Raw genomic sequence first — 18009 nt, forward strand, 5'->3', positions numbered from 1 at the left:
AACCCCAACCTTGCAAGTAATTCCCCCTTCGCTTTTCTTTATTTAAGTAGGACTGATGTTTTATTTCTTTACGTCGCTGTTCAGAGGCCAACAGTTCTTGTTCAGTCAACTTTTTACGTCCAGCCCCACCCTAGCAAATCTTCGTCTTAATATCGATCAAACGTCACTTTTCATATTACTTTCGTAATCATAAAGTCAGTTTTCATAAAACTTTCTTAATCGTAATATATGGAATGAGTATCAGTTTACCTTGTTGGAGTTGTTAGAGTTGATAATTGAAATAGTTGATAACGTTTTCTTTCACTTTCCTGATGTTTTAGGCCAACTGTCATTCAATATTCAAGAATGCGACGTGCTGCTTCTGGAGCAGAGATCATGCGACCGGCTTGATAGTTTTTGTAGTGAAGCATTATTTGTTTACTCGGCATTGTTGTGTTCCACAACAATGCCGAGTATAAATAAATATAAGTTGACATTCTTGATGACGTCATTTCTTGTTTTTAATTATTTATAACTGGAATATGCATATGCAATTGTTTGACCCAGATATGTTAATTATATTTAATTATCAGTATAAAATTTATAAAATAAGCGTGCAATGACAGTAACAATGAAAAGAATATTGATAACAAGACTAAGTTGTTGTTATTCATATTATTTAGTGTGGTTTGTTGGTAACACTGTATTTCTTAATATGTAGTGCTACTGTCGCGCAAGACTACTCCACTTTCTGGGAAGGTGTGAAGTCTGCCCCTCTATGGATTACCAAACGCGCAGTGGGCAATAGTTCAGAGTCAACTGTCACCCCACCTCCAGTTCCTACGACTCCATGCAAATCATGTTTCATAAACTTACACAGTACAAGGTACAATTAAAGACACTTTCATGTCATAGGCAATTATTTTTTGTAATTATTGAATGTGTCATTGAGATTCTTACAAAATTATTTTGTGGCGTTCTAGTTTCTCAGAAGTTTAGTTTCTTTCTAAAGACATTTTCAGATGTTGGAAGTCCAAAAATATTATCACAGGTGATATTTGGAGTGTGGCCTCTGTGCCATAACGCCACACCATACGACCTTCATTGTTACAAGCAGATATAATTATAGCATCTGAATTCTCTGGTTTCCAGTGTGGAAGATAATTATACCAATTGAAAGTGCTTAGTATATCAGAGAACTGCTTTGTAAGATAGTAAATCAAATTATTCACATTTCTTTTTATCACAATAAGTTTGACAGTTTTGTGTTAATATCTTCAGGGAATGCATTACCTCTCCTAACCCATTCATATGACTTGCCTTATGAGACTGAAACATAATGGAAACTGTTTCTCCTTTTTATGGGATAAACCCATTGCTTGGCGCTGCGTTGGTTGGAGACATTTTCAATTTAAGTTTGCCACTTTTCTTGTTTTGACACCAATATTGGTGGTTGACAAAATGTGGCGCTAGCAGGGTTTGAGTGCCCCTTTATAACTTTGTATGAAATAATATTATAAAATTTGATGTTTAGGACTGTGTTAATAAGGTTGGGAGTAAAAAGTAAAGTTTGTCCCACTATACGCCATGTAGGCGTTTGGGGTGAGAGGAGGTATAGCTCCTCTCTTCCTTGACCTCGGCACTAGATGGGGGTGAGTGGTCAGCATCACGCCCCGGCCGGCTTTACCCCCGGGAAGGACCCCGGTACCCATTGTATAGGAGGCTGGGTGGGCCCCAGAGCCGGTCTGGACGCAAAGGCTAGAGGAAAAATCCTCTGCCCCCGTCGGGGATCGAACCCCGGTCGTCCAGCCCGTAGGATAAACAATCTTTGAACTTTATATAGCATCAATGAATAATTTAAACAATAAAGAGTACTGTTATGTAAATACTATTTAAGATTGTGGATATGCTGACAGTGACCAGTTATGGGCTGTACATAGGTATAATTCACTGTCTCTTTGTTTCTTGCACAGGCTTGCACAGCTGTCGGATCTTGCCACTTGCTACTCAGACTTCATGGGGCATTCATGATTGGAGCTTGGATTGGTGCTGCAGGCATTGGAATTTTGCTAGCGCGTTACTTTAAGCAGACCTCGGCTGGAAGCCGGAATTGTGGAAAAGATCAGTGGTTTGCTGTAAGTTGTTCGTTGTAGTATCAGGTCCAGATGTTGGGAACATTTGATTCTAGTCTTGATGCCTGTCTGGTGTTGGGTCTTCAGGATCTTTGTTTTTGTATTCAGTTGAATTTGTTTGGATTTGACACACTTCGGTTCTAGGCGGTATAGCGGGACCTGAGGTTCGTGGGAACGCAGAGTTTTGGGAATTTATCAGCCTTGGAATTCTTCTGTGTAGGAATTATCTGTTTCTAGCCTAAGTGGGTTTTGCCATGCGTTAGCGATGGCCTTTAGAATAAGAATGTGGCAGAGATCCTGAGGATCGGTGCGAAAGGGGAGGTCCTTCGAACTGAACGTGGAGCCACACCAATAGGAGTTGATGTTACATTTCCTTTTGGGAAAATTTGACTATCCAAGCATAAGAGAGCTTGCAGTATAAAAGGGGTAATTTTGGTCGCAAAGTGAACAGGTACCCTGACCGATGTTTTCCGAGCGTTTCCTCCGTTGTAAGGCGAATGCCGGGGTATAACTTAATAGGGACACTGCCCGCCACCCCCGATCACGGAGACCATCAGCTGAAGTGATCTCCCCTCCAAGCCACAGAGACCTTCAGCCTTAACGGCCCCTTCCTCTCTGGGTTCAAACCTTAGAGAACCAACCAACAAAATTCTTTTGACAATTGCCTGACGTCATCAGGTTGGTGATGATTGAGGCAGCAAGGACCAGTGAAGCATTGGCAAACTTCTACCAGACCGGACAGTGCTGCAACCCAGAAGACAGTTATCTTAGGACTATAACATGTCCAAAATTTGTCCGCTTGGACTCAAATGTTTCATGATTTACATTACAATATTAATTTAGCTTTGAAGCAAGAGTACACATAGAATAGGTTATATTCATAATCAGGAATAAGAGAAATATCGTATATATTAAGAGAGAATTTCAGATATGAATGCGTGTGTGCCCATTTTTTTTAGAAATTTAAATAACCGGGAGTTGGTTCTGACCTTGAATTATCAGATAAACAACCAGAATTCCTTGAGATGTGACGAAAGGACGTAAACATGGGCCCAGAGAGACTTTGCTTAGAGTGGGGAATGATCTCAGAATACTCAGTTCAATGGAATTTTGTGTCGTGTTGTGCCACTTGTGGACTCAGCACATAACAGTTGCAGAAAGAAATTAAAATAAAGAAACAATATTAAATACATATATACAGGTGGGACCCGATTTTTGCCAGGGTTACGTTGCACCTCCTCAGGGTCGTTAGCTGAAGCGACGTAAATTGAGGAGGAATTACATTGTGTTTAAATGAGATAGGTTCCTTCAGTACTAAAATTGAACCGTAAGATTTAAAATAAGTGTTTTTATATTAAATATTTGTGGTTATTTTATAATTATGAGCAGTAAATAATATTTTTGGATAGAATAAAATACACCACTGTCTGGTCCCTTGTTGATGTACTCTGACAGTGGCGTAATGGGTCGGCAATAATGGGATGGGCCTTCTTATTAGAGCGCCAGAGAACAGGAAGTAGAGTCTTCACAGTGCCCCTCATTTTACGTTGATTCTCTGAATGGTGCACCAACATCGGCTTTAACGTGTCTGATGCAATACCACCCAGAAGTAATGTAAGTCGATCTTTTGAAGCCTTAAAACCAGGGGCAACCTCTCTTCATAGGTTATGTACGTCCTACCTTGCATCATCTTCCAGTACTGTCCCGTTTCATCAAAATTAAAGACGAAGTCTGGCAGACGAGGACAAAGCAACTGACGCCGACATTAGCACCGTCTAGGTACCCACTTCTTGTGCTGCATTTACGCTTGAGTTTTCCTATTTTATTTTATTTTCTTAATTTTTCATTATTTTAAAAGGGCGTTAATGTAAAACAGCGTAACATGAAGCGTTGTAAAGCGGGGCCTACCTGCATTACTAATACAAGCAGAAAATAGTATCTTTGAAGTGAACAAAAATATTTACCAGAATAAGTTGATTAACAACTTAGTAAACAACTGCAAGATCATATTTATACTCTGTCAGTTAGTATGCTTGTGAATATAATGTACATCTCTATCTCAATTAACATTTTTAATATGAGAATATGGGATTTGGAGTTCCATATTACAGGACTCTGGTGTTCATTGTATAGCACTGTATCAAACAGCCAGCTCGACTGTGCATAAGCCATGATCAACAGCCAATAAAGCTTGATAATGTTCAAATTATTACCAAACATCATGACTGAATATTAGTCCTGCGTCACATTCATATCTCAGATCATTCAAAGGCCTCTCATGATTTTTCTCAGTCCCTCCAGTCAAATGTCAGGATAGTACCTTAAAACAGACCATAATCACTTCCTTCCAAATTCTTTTCAATTTATCATTCACAAATCATTCTACCAATTGACAAATAAACAATCATGCAGATTGTTCCCATCCAACATGCAAAGTTTCCTAGATTCGCTATTGCACCAACTAACAACATTTATTTTTGGATCAAATAAGAGTCTTGTACTTACTGCCAAGAATATGTGCCACATTGCCAACAAGCCAATGCAGCCAGTCGAACGTGGGTCGGCGTCTTGAATCGGGATGTGGTCGGAAAGCTGCTCCAAATGGTTGCACAAATGCTTGTGCTGTTGTTGCACATCCAAGAATTGCATGTGGATTGTCCTCGGCAGACCAGTCTTTCAATTCGAGGAAGATCAGAACGAAGGCAGCCACTGTCAGTCCCCATGTCAACAACATGAACATTCGATGCCACTGAAATGAAATTCACAATATTCTTTGAATTTGACTATTTCCAGATCTTCCTTTAGATATTTCCAATCTCATCTTCACACAGCACATTGCATGGAAATCAAGTTACGGAAGTGTACAGGCTACATCCAGAGCAGAGAAAAATCACTACTTAATTCTAGAAGAACTGAGTCGTGGCAACATAACCATTAAGTTTAGTTTGGAGGAAAAATGACTACCAAAATTTGGGTTCATATAATTACAAGCTCAGTATATGTAACGGGCACATTGGAAATGAGAAATAGTTACAGAATATCTGATAGAAAGAGATCACTTGGGGACCTAGATGGAATGATAATAGTACAACGAACTTACAGTGATAAGGTATGAAGGTATGTTTTACTTGTGGTTTATTTAACAATGCTGCTAATAACTCAGCTTTTAGAGCAACACATTGTACCTAATCAAGCTGCACCATGCTCAGATTCTCATTGTAAAAGAACTTGAAAGAGATAAAAATGTAAAATATAGAATTTGGGACATGACCTACGTATATGTTAAATTTGCACATTGAACACAAACTATACAAACAATATTGAATGAAGGCAAGAAGGATGTAGGGCTTGTAGGTCCACTGCTTGGATCGCAACTTGCAAATATTCTTGCCTCAAGCAACACAGCAAATGAGAAATCACAAGGATTTACCTACAGTTGGGATTGCTCAAAAGTAATACAGGAGGTGAAGGAAATGTAAGGTAAAATAATGACAATGAACTTTGTACTTTACAGGTGGCAATTCTTTCAGAGTGCTGTTGCACCACTCACAAAATACATGCACTTCACTACACAGACTGTTGCAGAATAGGTATTAATCAAATTGGGGATTTATGAATTATTTATAATTTCTGGATTATGAGATTTGTCCTTAAAATACTTGCAATGAGTGCAGTTATGTTATTTTGATTTTGTTCACTAAATTTTGTACAAGTATAAATTTGGTGGCAGATAGTCTCTGTGACCTGCTAATATCTGTACTTGAACTTGAAAACCAAAGTGTTAGAAGCTTGCTGACATGCAGTGATATTTCCTACAAAATGTGAAAATCTCTTCCCTCAAATCCATTTGTATCTATGCACAACCAATGGGTAGAATATGTCATATATCTGTGATATGACAGAATGTCCAATATCCAGAGTCACGCATCTGAAATGAACAGAGAAGAAGACGTAAGAAGATTTCTGTATTCTGGGTTGCTGCGTTGCTGCGTTGGTCAGAATACACAGCGCAACAACCCAAAATACAGAAATCTTCATACTCATCGCCCTGATGACGGAGGCAGTATGACCTCTGAAACGTCGGTAACCATCGACCAGACTACACAGCGCAACAACCCGGAAGACAGAAATCTTCATACTCATCGCCCTGATGACGGAGGCAGTATGACCTCTGAAAGTTGGTAAACATCGACCAGACTACACAGCGCAACAACCCAGAAGACAGAAATCTTCATATTCGTCGCCCTGATGACGGAGGCAGTATGACCTCTGAAACGTTGGTAAACATCGACCAGACTACACAGCGCAAGAGCCCAAAAGACAGAAATCTTCATACTCATCGCCCTGATGACGGAGGCAGTATGACCTCTGAAAGTTGGTAAACATCGACCAGACTACACAGCGCAACTACCCAGAAGACAGAAATCTTCATACTCATAGCCCCGATGATGGAGGAAGTATGACCTCTGAAAGTTGTTAAACATCGACCAGACTACACAGCGCAACAACCCAGAAGACAGAAATCTTCATACTCATCGCCCCGATGATGGAGGAAGTATGACCTCTGAAACGTCGGTAAACATCGACTAGACTACACAGCGCAACAACCCAGAAGACAGAAATCTTCATACTCATCGCCCTGATGACGGAGGCAGTATGACCTCTGAAACGTCGGTAAACATCGACCAGACTACACAGCGCAACAACCCATAAGACAGAAGTCTTCAAACTCACCGCTGTGAAAACCCCAAATCTCGTACTGATGACGGAGGCAGTATGACCTCTGAAACGTTGGTTAATATCGACCAGACTACACAGCGTAACAACCCAGAAGACAGAAATCTTCATACTCATCGCCCTGATTATGGAGGCAGTATGACCTCTGAAACGTTGGTTAACATCGACCAGACTACACAGCGCAGCAAACCAGAAGACAGAAATCTTCATACTCACCGGTGTGAAAACCTTAAATCTTACAAAGAAGAAGTATTCCAATTGAATCTATGTATAGCCAATGGGTAGTCTATGTTACTTAGCTGTGATATGACGGAAGATCCAATATCCAGAGTCACGCATCTGACTGGTATGTTGTCCAAATGAACAGAGAAGAAGACGTATGAAGATTTCTGTCTTCTGGGTTCCTGCGCTATGTCAGTCTACACAGCACATCAACCCTGACTACAGATATCTTCATACTCACCGGTGAGAAAACCCTAAATCTTACAAAGAAGAAATATTCCAATTGGGGAACTATGCCATGAAATGTGACTTGGCTGGTTTTTGCTATAAATCCCTTGATCAAAATGTAGGATATGGACAAGTTAGCACCTTGCTGAAGCTGAAAACAAATTAAGACATATGCACATGCGGGAGTGCCAGCACACTCAGAAGATACATTTAACTCCTTACATAAACATTTGCAATGGAAAAATGGCCAGACTTTAATTTAAACCAAAACTGCCTAAAGAAATAGGCTGTGGTAATCTGCTGAAATATGCTGGGATAAGTGAACAATGATTTGGAAAAATATGAAAGGAAGTGACTGTGGCACATTTTATGCATTGTACCAGCATTTGTTTGGAAGTAGTTAAAACAACAACAAATCTCAGTCAGGATAGTTGTCTCCAGGTAGACATTTGACCACAAGATTCAGTGTGAAGGTGTGGAATGAAATGAGGGTTGGTTCAAATGGCATGCTCTTTCAATGTGGTGATATTCTTTGTTCCATAAAATAAAAACATTTCTTGGTTTTTCTGCCAGTCGCTTTTCACACTCTGTTCACTGTCTGTTCCCTTTAACAAAATGTTTCAAACTAAAGTGGTCACTGATACACCCATCATTTCACAACAACACGCCATAAAACAAACAACTCAGAGAAAATACACTGATACTTACCAGGCTGTGCTAAAAACAATTAAAAACATTTTGTTAATCATTTTAGAATTTTAAATTTTAAATGAATTAATAAATTTATTAATGTTTTAGTATAAAGTTATTATTTCTGGACAATTGTGGAGAAGATTCATAGTGCAATGACACAGAAGCAGGGAATTGAAACCGATGATGGCCACAATGGTTCAAAAAATGTTATTCAGATGAACAGAGTGTGTTAAAAGTGATGGGCGTAAAAGCCAAGATTCAACATAACACACCAGAATGCTACACTACAGATAAGAAACATTTCTTGACCAACTGAGAAACTGAAATATTTGAAGGAAGACTATGTACCAGAGAACTAATTAGGTAGGTACTTAAGTTGTTCACAGTAAGGAAATGTGATGAATTTCATGTAAAACTCCCAAAAACATTCTGGTTTGTTACATCACTGACAGCTGTAAGCAGTAAAAATCAGAAAACACTAATCTTACTCCTTGTAACAGCTAAAGGCTTATCCTTGTTGTTCATTGTACTACATCAACAATAAGCTGGGCAAGCTAGCAGCCCAATTACTGGTGCACAGACATGTGTCACAAACCAACTGGAAAACTAACTGGTTAATAAGTCACTGATAAAGATCACTTATATATGGTAAACTGTCTTCTCTTATAGGTGATAAATATAAAATTCAAATCACCCTGCTTCATATTAAACATAAGTGAATTAAGTGAGATTTTGTGTTTTCACACACCAAATATGAAGCAGGCTGTCTTCTGGATTCTTGCAACATGTACTCAGGTAGAAGTTTACTGATGTTTCAGAAAGGGTTTGCTGCTCCATCACTCTGAAGATAGAGGCAGCAAGTTTATCTGAAATGTTGGCACACTTTTACCAGACTATGCGGTATAACATCATGCAAACTGCCTTTTGAACAAAATCACTCCTCTGATGTCATTGCACGCAAATCTTAATTCAGAAACCAATACCAAAAATTGTTAATAAAAAAGGGATGTCACTTTTTGATTTCTTAAGAACGGATCCATCTGCTATTTGTAGGGAGTATAGGTAAACGTAGCACATAATGAAGGTAAATTATTTTAAATTAAACTTATTAATTAATGTGAAAACTCCACCAAAAACAAATATATAAAATCAAAAATATATAGAAAAAATTATCAAACGAAAAGCCGAAGTGTGTCAAATCTAAACAAATTCAACTGGATACAAAAACAAAGATCCTGAAGACCCAACACCAGACAGGCATCAAGACTAGAATCAAATGTTCCCAACATCTGGACCTGATACTACAACGAACAACTTACAGCAAACCACTGATCTTTTCCACAATTCCGGCTTCCAGCCCAGGTCTGCTTAAAGTAACGCGCTAGCAAAATTCCACTGCCTGCAGCACCAATCCAAGCTCCAATCATCAATGCCCCATGAAGTCTGAGTAGCAAGTGGCAAGTGGCAAGATTGGGAACTATAGACCGGTCAGTTTAACCTCGGTGGTTTGCAAGCAAATGGAGCACGTTATAGCAGGGTATCTAAGGCAAGTCTGGGAAAGGAGTGAGTGGTTATATGAGGGTCAACATGGGTTTAGACCAGGGTACTCATGCGAAAGTCAAGTAGTCACGGTTTGTCAAGATGTTGCTGATTCATTGGACGAGGGAATCAGGACTGATGCGGTTATAATAGATTTCTCAAAGGCATTCGATTTAGTCCCACACGATAGACTGATTACAAAAATTGCTGCAACCGGTGTGGACTTGAGGGTAGTGTTATGGGTAAAGGAATTTCTCTTAGGACGTTCGCAAAGAGTAAGAGTGGAAGGACAGCTATCTCATGAAGTCAGGGTAACGTCAGGAGTGCCGCAAGGGAGCGTATTAGGTCCCTTGCTATTCCTAGCTTATGTTAATGATATTTGGAAAAACATTGATTCAAATATACGGCTTTTCGCTGATGATTGTATAGTATACAGGAAAATAATGGATAGTAGTGACATTGATAAGTTACAGACAGATATGAATAGATTATGGGAATGGGCGGTAGAAAATGAAATGAAGATAAATCCAGGTAAAAGTAAAGCAGTCAGCTTCAATAGAGCTAGGGTGAAGGATAAGCTGAGTTACTTTTTTGGGGATCAATTAATTCCAGAGGCAAATAGCTTTAAGTACTTAGGAATACTTATTCGCAGTGATCTGAGCTGGGCAGATCATGTGAATTATACACTAATTAAAGCATGGAAGGCTCTCCATTTCGTAATGCGTATACTAAAAAAGGGAAATAACAATACGAAACGTTTAGCTTATACGTCGCTAGTGAGACCGATACTTGAATATGGAGCTGTGTGTTGGGACCCTTACAGGGAAGGACAGGTAAGAGCACTAAATCGGGTGCAGAAGAGAGCGGCTAAATTTGCTAATTTCACGAACGAATCTGGTTGGGAAACATTGGCACAGCGTAGATTGATAGCCCGAATGTGCGCCCTTTTCAAAGCATACACGGGGGGCCGGGCTTGGAAAATGATAGAGGATAGATTATTAAAGCCATGCTACCTGGGCAGGGACGATCATACTCGGAAAATTAGGACTAGGAAACAAAGAACGGATGTAGGCAAATATTCCTTTGTAAATAGGACCATAAGAAGCTGGAACCAATTACCTCCAGGCGTGCTAGAGTCTTTCCCCTGTAAATTAGGCACCTTTAGAAAGAGGGTCAGAAAAGTAGTTACAAGCTAAGGGTTATTAAGTTGGGAATAAATGGTGATAAGTGAAGTGAAGTGTCTTAGTCTCCAAGTGATGAAGGGCTGTAGTTCTTTGGGATAAAATTTTCATGTACTGAGAGCGGACTTTATATTCCACTCTTAAGTATTGTGATTAATTAGTGGATGTGTGTTTTTTTATTGTGTGTCAGATGTTTTATTTTGAGTGTGGTATGTTGTATTGTTGTGTCTCATTGTATTGTTGTGTGAGTGCATCAGTTCATGACGTTTGTAATACATTACAGTTATTGTCTTATGTCTAGGTGGTATTAAGTTCTTTTTTTTAAGTTAAGTACTTGAGGTTGGATGGTTTTGTAATTTATGAGTTGGTTGATTTTGAGTGGGATGTGTTGTTTTTGTTGTGTCCTTTTTTATTGTTTTGTTCTGTCTCTGTGTTGATGTATCTCATTGTATGTTGTGTCTTATGGTTTTTGTTGTGTCCTTTGTTTATTGTTTTGTTGTGTCTCATTGTGTTGATGTATCCCATTGTTTGTGTGTCATATTGTTTTTGTTGTGTCCTTTTGTTTATTGTTTTGTTCTGTCTCTGTGTTGATGTATCTCATTGTTTATTGTGTCTTATTGTTTTTGTTGTGTCCTTTGTTTATTGTTTTGTTGTGTCTCATTGTGTTGATGTATCCCATTGTTTGGGTGTCATATTGTTTTTGTTGTGTCCTTTTGTTTATTGTTTTGTTCTGTCTTTGTGTTGATGTATCTCATTGTTTATTGTGTCTTATTGTTTTTGTTGTGTCCTTTTGTTTATTGTTTTGTTCTGTCTCATTGTGTTGATGTATCTCATTGTTCTGTTCTGTCTCATTGTTTTGTAAGTTATTGTAGGACACTGCCACCGGGTATAAACCCATTTGCAGTCAATAATAAATAATAATAATAATAAAGCTGTGCAAGCCTGTGCAAGAAACAGACAGTGAATTATACCTATGTACAGCCCATAACTGGTCACTGTCAGCATATCCACAATCTTAAATAGTATTTACATAACAGTACTCTTTATTGTTTAAATTATTCAATGATGCTATATAAAGTTCAAAGATTGTTTATCCTAAAATACTCCCAACCTTATTAACACAGTCCTGAACATCAGATTTTATAATATTATTTCATACAAAGCTATAAAGGGCACTCAAACCCTGCTAGCGCCACATTTTGTCAACCACCAATATTGGTGTAAAAACAAGAAAAGTGGCAAACTTAAATTGAAAATGTCTCCAACCAACGCAGCGCCAAGCAATGGGTTTATCCCATAAAAAGGAGAAACAGTTGCCATTATGTTTCAGTCTCATAAGGCAAGTCATATGAATGGGTTAGGAGAGGTAATGCATTCCCTGAAGATATTAACACAAAACTGTCAAACGTATTGTGATAAAAAGAAATGTGAATAATTTGATTTACTATCTTACAAAGCAATTCTCAGATATACTAAGCACTTTCAATTGGTATAATTATCTTCCACACCTGAAACCACAGAATTCAGTTGCTATAATTATATCTGCTTGTAACAATGAAGGTCGTATGGTGTGGCGTTACGGCACAGAGGCCAAACTCCAAATATCACCTGTGATAATATTTTTGGACTTCCAACATCTGAAAATGTCTTTAGAAAGAAACTAAACTTCTGAGAAACTAGAACGCCACAAAATAATTTTGTAAGAATCTCAATGACACATTCAATAATTACAAAAAATAATTGCCTATGACATGAAAGTGTCTTTAATTGTACCTTGTACTGTGTAAGTTTATGAAACATGATTTGCATGGAGTCTTAGGAACTGGAGGTGGGGTGACAGTTGACTCTGAACTATTGCCCACTGCGCTTTGGTGATCCATAGAGGGGCAGACTTCACACCTTCCCAGAAAGTGGAGTAGTCTTGCGCGACAGTAGCACTACATATTAAGAAATACAGTGTTACCAACAAACCACACTAAATAATATGAATAACAACAACTTAGTCTTGTTATCAATATTCTTTTCATTGTTACTGTCATTGCACGCTTATTTTATAAATTTTATACTGATAATTAAATATAATTAACATATCTGGGTCAAACAATTGCATATGCGTATTCCAGTTATAAATAATTAAAAATCTGCAGACTACTGTAGTTGTCTGACTTCTATAACAGAATGTGCACCTCTGTATTTAATTATAGATGTTCTATGCTGGAAGATGACTTAAGTCAAAGAAATGATGACTGGCATCACAATAATCTTTTCAGCAAATATTCTGAATTTCTTCTGCTGAATGCATATGATTCTCTATTATTTTTTGTACCTTTTTGTATATTAAGTATATTTGGTACTGAGATGTCAATTAAGTATGAAGTTTTCCATCTCTTCTCTAAATGTGTAATATCTGGTCTGATGTGTATGATGGGTTTATAGGCGGTGATGTCGTTGACATTTAACACTGTTCCAAGAACATACAGGAATTTACCATGGTATATCTAATTCTTTAAAATATTTTTTCTCACTCAAATTGACGGATTTGATTAACTACATTATTATTATTTTTTATATATTCTTAGTGTTAGACCACTGTACCCAGTTTTTATATGTTCTATGGATTCTTATTGGGTATTGCTGAATCATGTTTAGACATTTCTTGGCGCTTATACTTTTTCTTTTATGGTGATCCCATGAACCTCTCAGTTATTCCATGTATTGTGCCTTGTCCAAGCTTATTAGCTTGTTATTATATAAGGATACTTTTTTTCCGTATACAACACATAGTTTTAATGTTATGATTTTGTAGTCTTAAATTTTTTTTTACATTATATTATGGACAATTTTCAAAATCAGATGCAAATTTCTTAATTCAATAAAATTTAATGGTTTCAGATCCCTTATTCTGAAACAAGTGTATTTATTGAGTTGAAAGTCATGCATTAAACTTTATCATATAATAACCATTCTATAGGGTTGCCTCTAATTCTCGCATTAACAGTTTTGAGTTATGCAAATGTAATGCATTATTTGAGAACAACGGTAATGAAACTATACCACATCAAAAAGAAATTAAAAGCACACTATATTTGGGTAATGCCACTGTCAGAATCTTTCATCTTCCTGTCTATTGTCTAAAATCTGAAGATCAAAATGCCTTACGTTTCTTAATTTTCTCAAACTTGTGTCTCACACTCTAAAGGAAGAACATAAATTAAGGTTGTATGGGAACAGGGTACTCAGCAAAATATTTTAGCTGAAAAGTTTGGCAAAAATTTGTAATAATGAGCATCATAATTTGTTGTCTTAATCAAAAATTATTAAAGTGGGCAAGTAGAGTGAAGCATCAGAAATGTAGCAAACACGTGGAAGTTTAAAAATGCATACAAAATATTGGTTAGAAAGCAGGAGAGAAACATATCAGTTGGTAGACCAAGGTACAGATGGTCAAATATTAAAGTAGATGTCAAAGAACTAGGATGTGATGTAAACACAATAATGCATCTTTGGTTTTCATAAAAGGAAGAAAATTCCTTGATCAGGTAAGCAACTATCAGATCCACAATAATGACTCTCCTCTACAGCACGCAGAATTTTACAACCCTTTAAAGGTGCTAATATGGCACGGCTGACAATTGGTTCTGTTAATGACATCAAGTGAAATAAATCAAATTTAGGTGAAACCTTGAACTACATAGTCTTGTAGAAGTTGACCACCATTTCAGAGGTCCTCATAGAAATGTTGATCAACTTCTACAAGGTTACATGTTGTAGAGGGATGTGTTCATTCCGTCCCCAAAAGAAAACAATTATCTAATTTAAATATATGCTATTGATGTATTCCAGTTACACAAATATTACGGGACCCTCATAATGTTGTATTGATTCCCACTTAAACTCCAGGCTGTATCGTACTGACCATTCTGTATGTATAAGAGTGTCCTGAGAATCATGAAAGCAGCATAAATTGCGTGTTATTAATTTAGTAAACTTGTGTTGCACAATAATGTGTTCATTAATTAGTATCCTTTTAAATAGGTCACAAATTACCTACAAATAGTAGTCTGTGCCACATTCATTAATTTGCTTGTACATTGAAACTACATCTGAATTTGATCAAAAGTTTATTTAAATCTGTTTACTGGGAGTAAGTTTGAACTTCATTTCTCAAATCATTCTGCAGTAGTCAGTGTCACTAGTTTGTGCACAGAATTTATAATCCACTGTGCAGACAAATTTCCATGCGCTAAACTTACACAAACATATTTTGTTTAAAAGAATTATCATAATTTAGCATGGGCTACTACATGCGAGTACCAACACTTTAGCACCAGTTAGAGTACCAAATAACACGGAACTCTGCAGTCCATCCATAACCTTTACCAAATAGGTTACCGCACCATGTACTGGTTAGGACATGAAATGCAATTAGCTCTCTGCAGTCTGCACAGTGCCTCAGGTTTCCTTCTTCTTCTTTCTAAGATGTTTCCACTTTGTACAGGCCATCAGACTGAACCAGATATGATACCAAACAACTTAAGACATCCAGTTCTGGTTACAGAATCAGACATGCTTACGACGCTACAGTCAACGTCATTTATTGGTTAGGGTACCAAATGCAGTGTGACGACAGAACCAAGAATCTAAGTTGATAAATATTGAAGATGACTGTCTTCTGGGATACTGTGCAATCTAGTCTGATACTGACCAACATTCCAGAATACAGCCATCTTCATATCTGGCACTGTGGGAACCTGAAATCTCACCTGATAAGGGTCATTTGAGTTAATTCCTGTTTTCTTCCCAGTAGATGCCAAGTTGTTTAGTGCAATTTTGTTGTTTTATTTTTGTATTCATGAACATTAAATATTCATCACAGAAACATTAATATACTCACATTTTGGATACTTCCACAGGTGACATACTCGTTGTAGGATGGTACATCAAAGAACTTGCCAAATGCAGAGTCACTATCTTCTGACTTGCGTGCTTGCATTACAAAACCCCTGATAGGTATTCCTGTAGTTGATGTCAACATAACCTTTAGTTTCGCATCGGGAGGATCGGTAAGTTGGCTGGCAGTCACAGCATATTGAGGTATACCATAGTAATGTAGAGATAAAGTTTGACAAAATCTTCTTAGATATTTAGCTAGGTAGTCTTCTGAGCCATTACATAATGTCACCAATGCAAATGTCAGCAGCAGGAATGGAAGGAATGATAAAACTGTCATTCTGTAACAAAATAATTCAATCAGAAGGCCGGAAATGATTGAAAGCAAAGAAAAATCACAAAATCAAAACATATTCGTAGGAAAGTAGCCATTGGTTTATTTTAATATTTAGTGAAAAGTACCTTGTTTTACTTACAGACTAAAATTTCAATGATTGGTTTGTTGATTGATTTGTTTCAGAGGATGAACAATGATGAAACTCTATCGATAAATTGCATAAAACCACACAAATGGTATCAAAAATTATATTCGAAATAAAAATATCGAAGCACTGGAAGATTAAGGACAAGATACGTGTGGGGAAAACAACAAAGGAGAGTTTTTTTGTAACTTCGATTTTCGAGGATGGGTCACGTGAAATGCTAAGAATTATCCAAACGTTTCGGCAAATAATTCAGCTGCCATTCTCAGGGTGTCTAATGGTAGGACCCTTTTTGAAGGCTTATACATGGCATGCAGTATGTGGTGAGTTATGTTTGACGGTGATGTTTATTGGAGTGGAAGTGCATTTTACAGAATAACTTTCTTCCTTATATTTCCCTTTCATTTAAAGTGTCTGAGATGCTGATACAAATGAATGTCGCATTACGCATGTACAACACCGTTAGGCAAAACAGTACAGAAAATAGATATTTTACAGCAGTGGTTTCAACCTGGGGAACGCGAAGACAATTTAGGGGGTACGCGAAATTTAAAAAATATATATATTATTTTATAATAATACTGAACAATCAGTAAATTATTTAATTTATTTTGGATGTAGATTATATACTATGTATAACTTGAATTATACACCAACAACTTTGGGGGTACGTTTCGGATAGTGGCTCTTTTTCCGTCTTCAGTGATGGAGACCCAACTGAGTAGGTACCTCTAACCTGAAGACGGAACCAGGGCCAGTTTCCGAAACGTCGTGGTTTCTTCCTTTAAACAAGGACGATCAGGATCTCTGCCACATTCTTATTCTAAAGGCCATCGCTAACGCGCGGCAAAACCCACTTAGGCTAAAAACAGATAATTCCTGCACAGAAGAATTCAAAGGCTGATAAATTCCCAAAACTCTGCGTTCCCACGAACCTCAGGTCCCGCTATACCGCCTAGAATCGACTGGCCATTTCCGATCCCAAGCTTACAATATTACAGAATATAAATGAAATACAAAGGAATCATAAACTAACAAACGAAAGCAGGACAATGAGTGGCTAATACAAAACTTCATGACATAGCACATAAAAGTTGGATTTCTTACAAGTATAATATTAAAATAAACCAGTAAAGTCATTGATGAGCGGTTACATACACCCTAAGATTTAATATCATTCTTTCAAAATCTTTGAAAGTGCTGAGATTACAACTTACGCCCTTCAGATTCTTCACCAGGGAGTAAAGAACAAACACAGACTTACACTAAATAGGACAAAGAAATTGCAGTACATACGTAACAAATCGCCTTCTGCTCTCGTGAATTCTCACTACACTAATCCACCATTTGCATTGAGCACTTGACTTAAGAAAGTCCTAACTTTTATGGTTACACAGTCTTTTTTTCTTTTATGTTACATTCGTCCGATGGAAATCTTTATTTCCACAACGGGGGGACACACGTGGTGACTGGTCACCAGAATATGCACTGAATCGGTGTCAAGTTGCGACTTGCACGACATGAAACAGCACTAATCTTGCGGTCGTATATCGTTTATTTGTTCCGTAACAATTCACCCATAAAATCATTTATGCCCAAGAATTGCATTGATTGACAAAGTAATAAACTTTACAAATTCGACTTTCATTCCGTTTTATTACTAAGCTATAACAGCCAAAATATATCGGTGATGAAACTAACCCATTTTTACTAATTTTGAGCTGCTAAACACGAGAATGACATTCATTTTGTATGATTGTTTCGCATTTCGAAGATTTTCATACCAAGCTGTTTCGCTCAATTTTCGTAATTTTCAGATTTGTAACGGACTACTTACTTCAGAAACAGCCTGTACAAGGGTGGAGCAGGTTTTGTTATTTCCTGCAGGTCTAGTCAAGGGATGTTTAATAAATTGGTTCAGTTGTC

The 18009-nt window shown here is 37.5% G+C and overlaps 2 protein-coding genes across 3 annotated transcripts; one reads left to right on the top strand and one right to left on the bottom strand.

The window, feature by feature from the left end:
• Positions 1-547: 547 nt before the first annotated feature.
• Positions 548-17532, bottom strand: LOC110840457 (uncharacterized). The gene is made up of 4 exons (XM_087345562.1): positions 17380-17532; positions 15606-15942; positions 4617-4860; positions 548-2855 (listed from the first exon to the last, which is right to left on the bottom strand). Exons 2-4 carry the CDS (start codon positions 15939-15941, stop codon positions 2740-2742), a joined length of 696 nt encoding a protein of 231 aa, XP_087201688.1. The 5' UTR covers position 15942; positions 17380-17532; the 3' UTR covers positions 548-2739.
• Positions 736-5375, top strand: LOC147874397 (ferric reductase 1-like). Of its 2 annotated transcripts, none has more exons than XM_087345580.1 (3): positions 736-865; positions 1953-2114; positions 4905-5375. In XM_087345580.1, the coding sequence occupies exons 1-3, from the start codon at positions 830-832 to the stop codon at positions 4914-4916; spliced, it is 210 nt and encodes a 69-aa protein (XP_087201706.1). In that variant the 5' UTR covers positions 736-829; the 3' UTR covers positions 4917-5375. The 2 variants fall into 2 exon arrangements, with proteins under 2 accessions (XP_087201706.1, XP_087201705.1); XM_087345579.1 differs by lacking the exon at positions 4905-5375 and adding an exon at positions 3776-4474.
• Positions 17533-18009: the final 477 nt, after the last annotated feature.

The sequence above is a fragment of the Zootermopsis nevadensis genome, unplaced genomic scaffold (genome assembly GCF_977971745.1).
Source record: "Zootermopsis nevadensis isolate Lab colony 2312 unplaced genomic scaffold, Znev_1.0 Znev_ptg000009l, whole genome shotgun sequence".
NCBI lineage: Eukaryota > Metazoa > Arthropoda > Insecta > Blattodea > Termopsidae > Zootermopsis > Zootermopsis nevadensis.

Bases quoted from the DNA above. Each gene is read 5' to 3' on its own strand.
- LOC147874397 (XM_087345579.1), top strand. From the start codon at position 830: ATGCAAATCATGTTTCATAAACTTACACAGTACAAG. The intron at 866-1,952 runs GTACAATTAAAG...TTTCTTGCACAG, and splicing joins ATAAACTTACACAGTACAAG to GCTTGCACAGCTGTCGGATC. The intron at 2,115-3,775 runs GTAAGTTGTTCG...CTCTCTTCATAG, and splicing joins GAAAAGATCAGTGGTTTGCT to GTTATGTACGTCCTACCTTG.
- LOC110840457 (XM_087345562.1), bottom strand. From the start codon at position 15,941: ATGACAGTTTTATCATTCCTTCCATTCCTGCTGCTGACATTTGCATTG. The intron at 4,861-15,605 runs GTGAGTATATTA...ATTTCATTTCAG, and splicing joins CCTGTGGAAGTATCCAAAAT to TGGCATCGAATGTTCATGTT. The intron at 2,856-4,616 runs GTAAGTACAAGA...TCTGGGTTGCAG, and splicing joins TGTGGCACATATTCTTGGCA to CACTGTCCGGTCTGGTAGAA.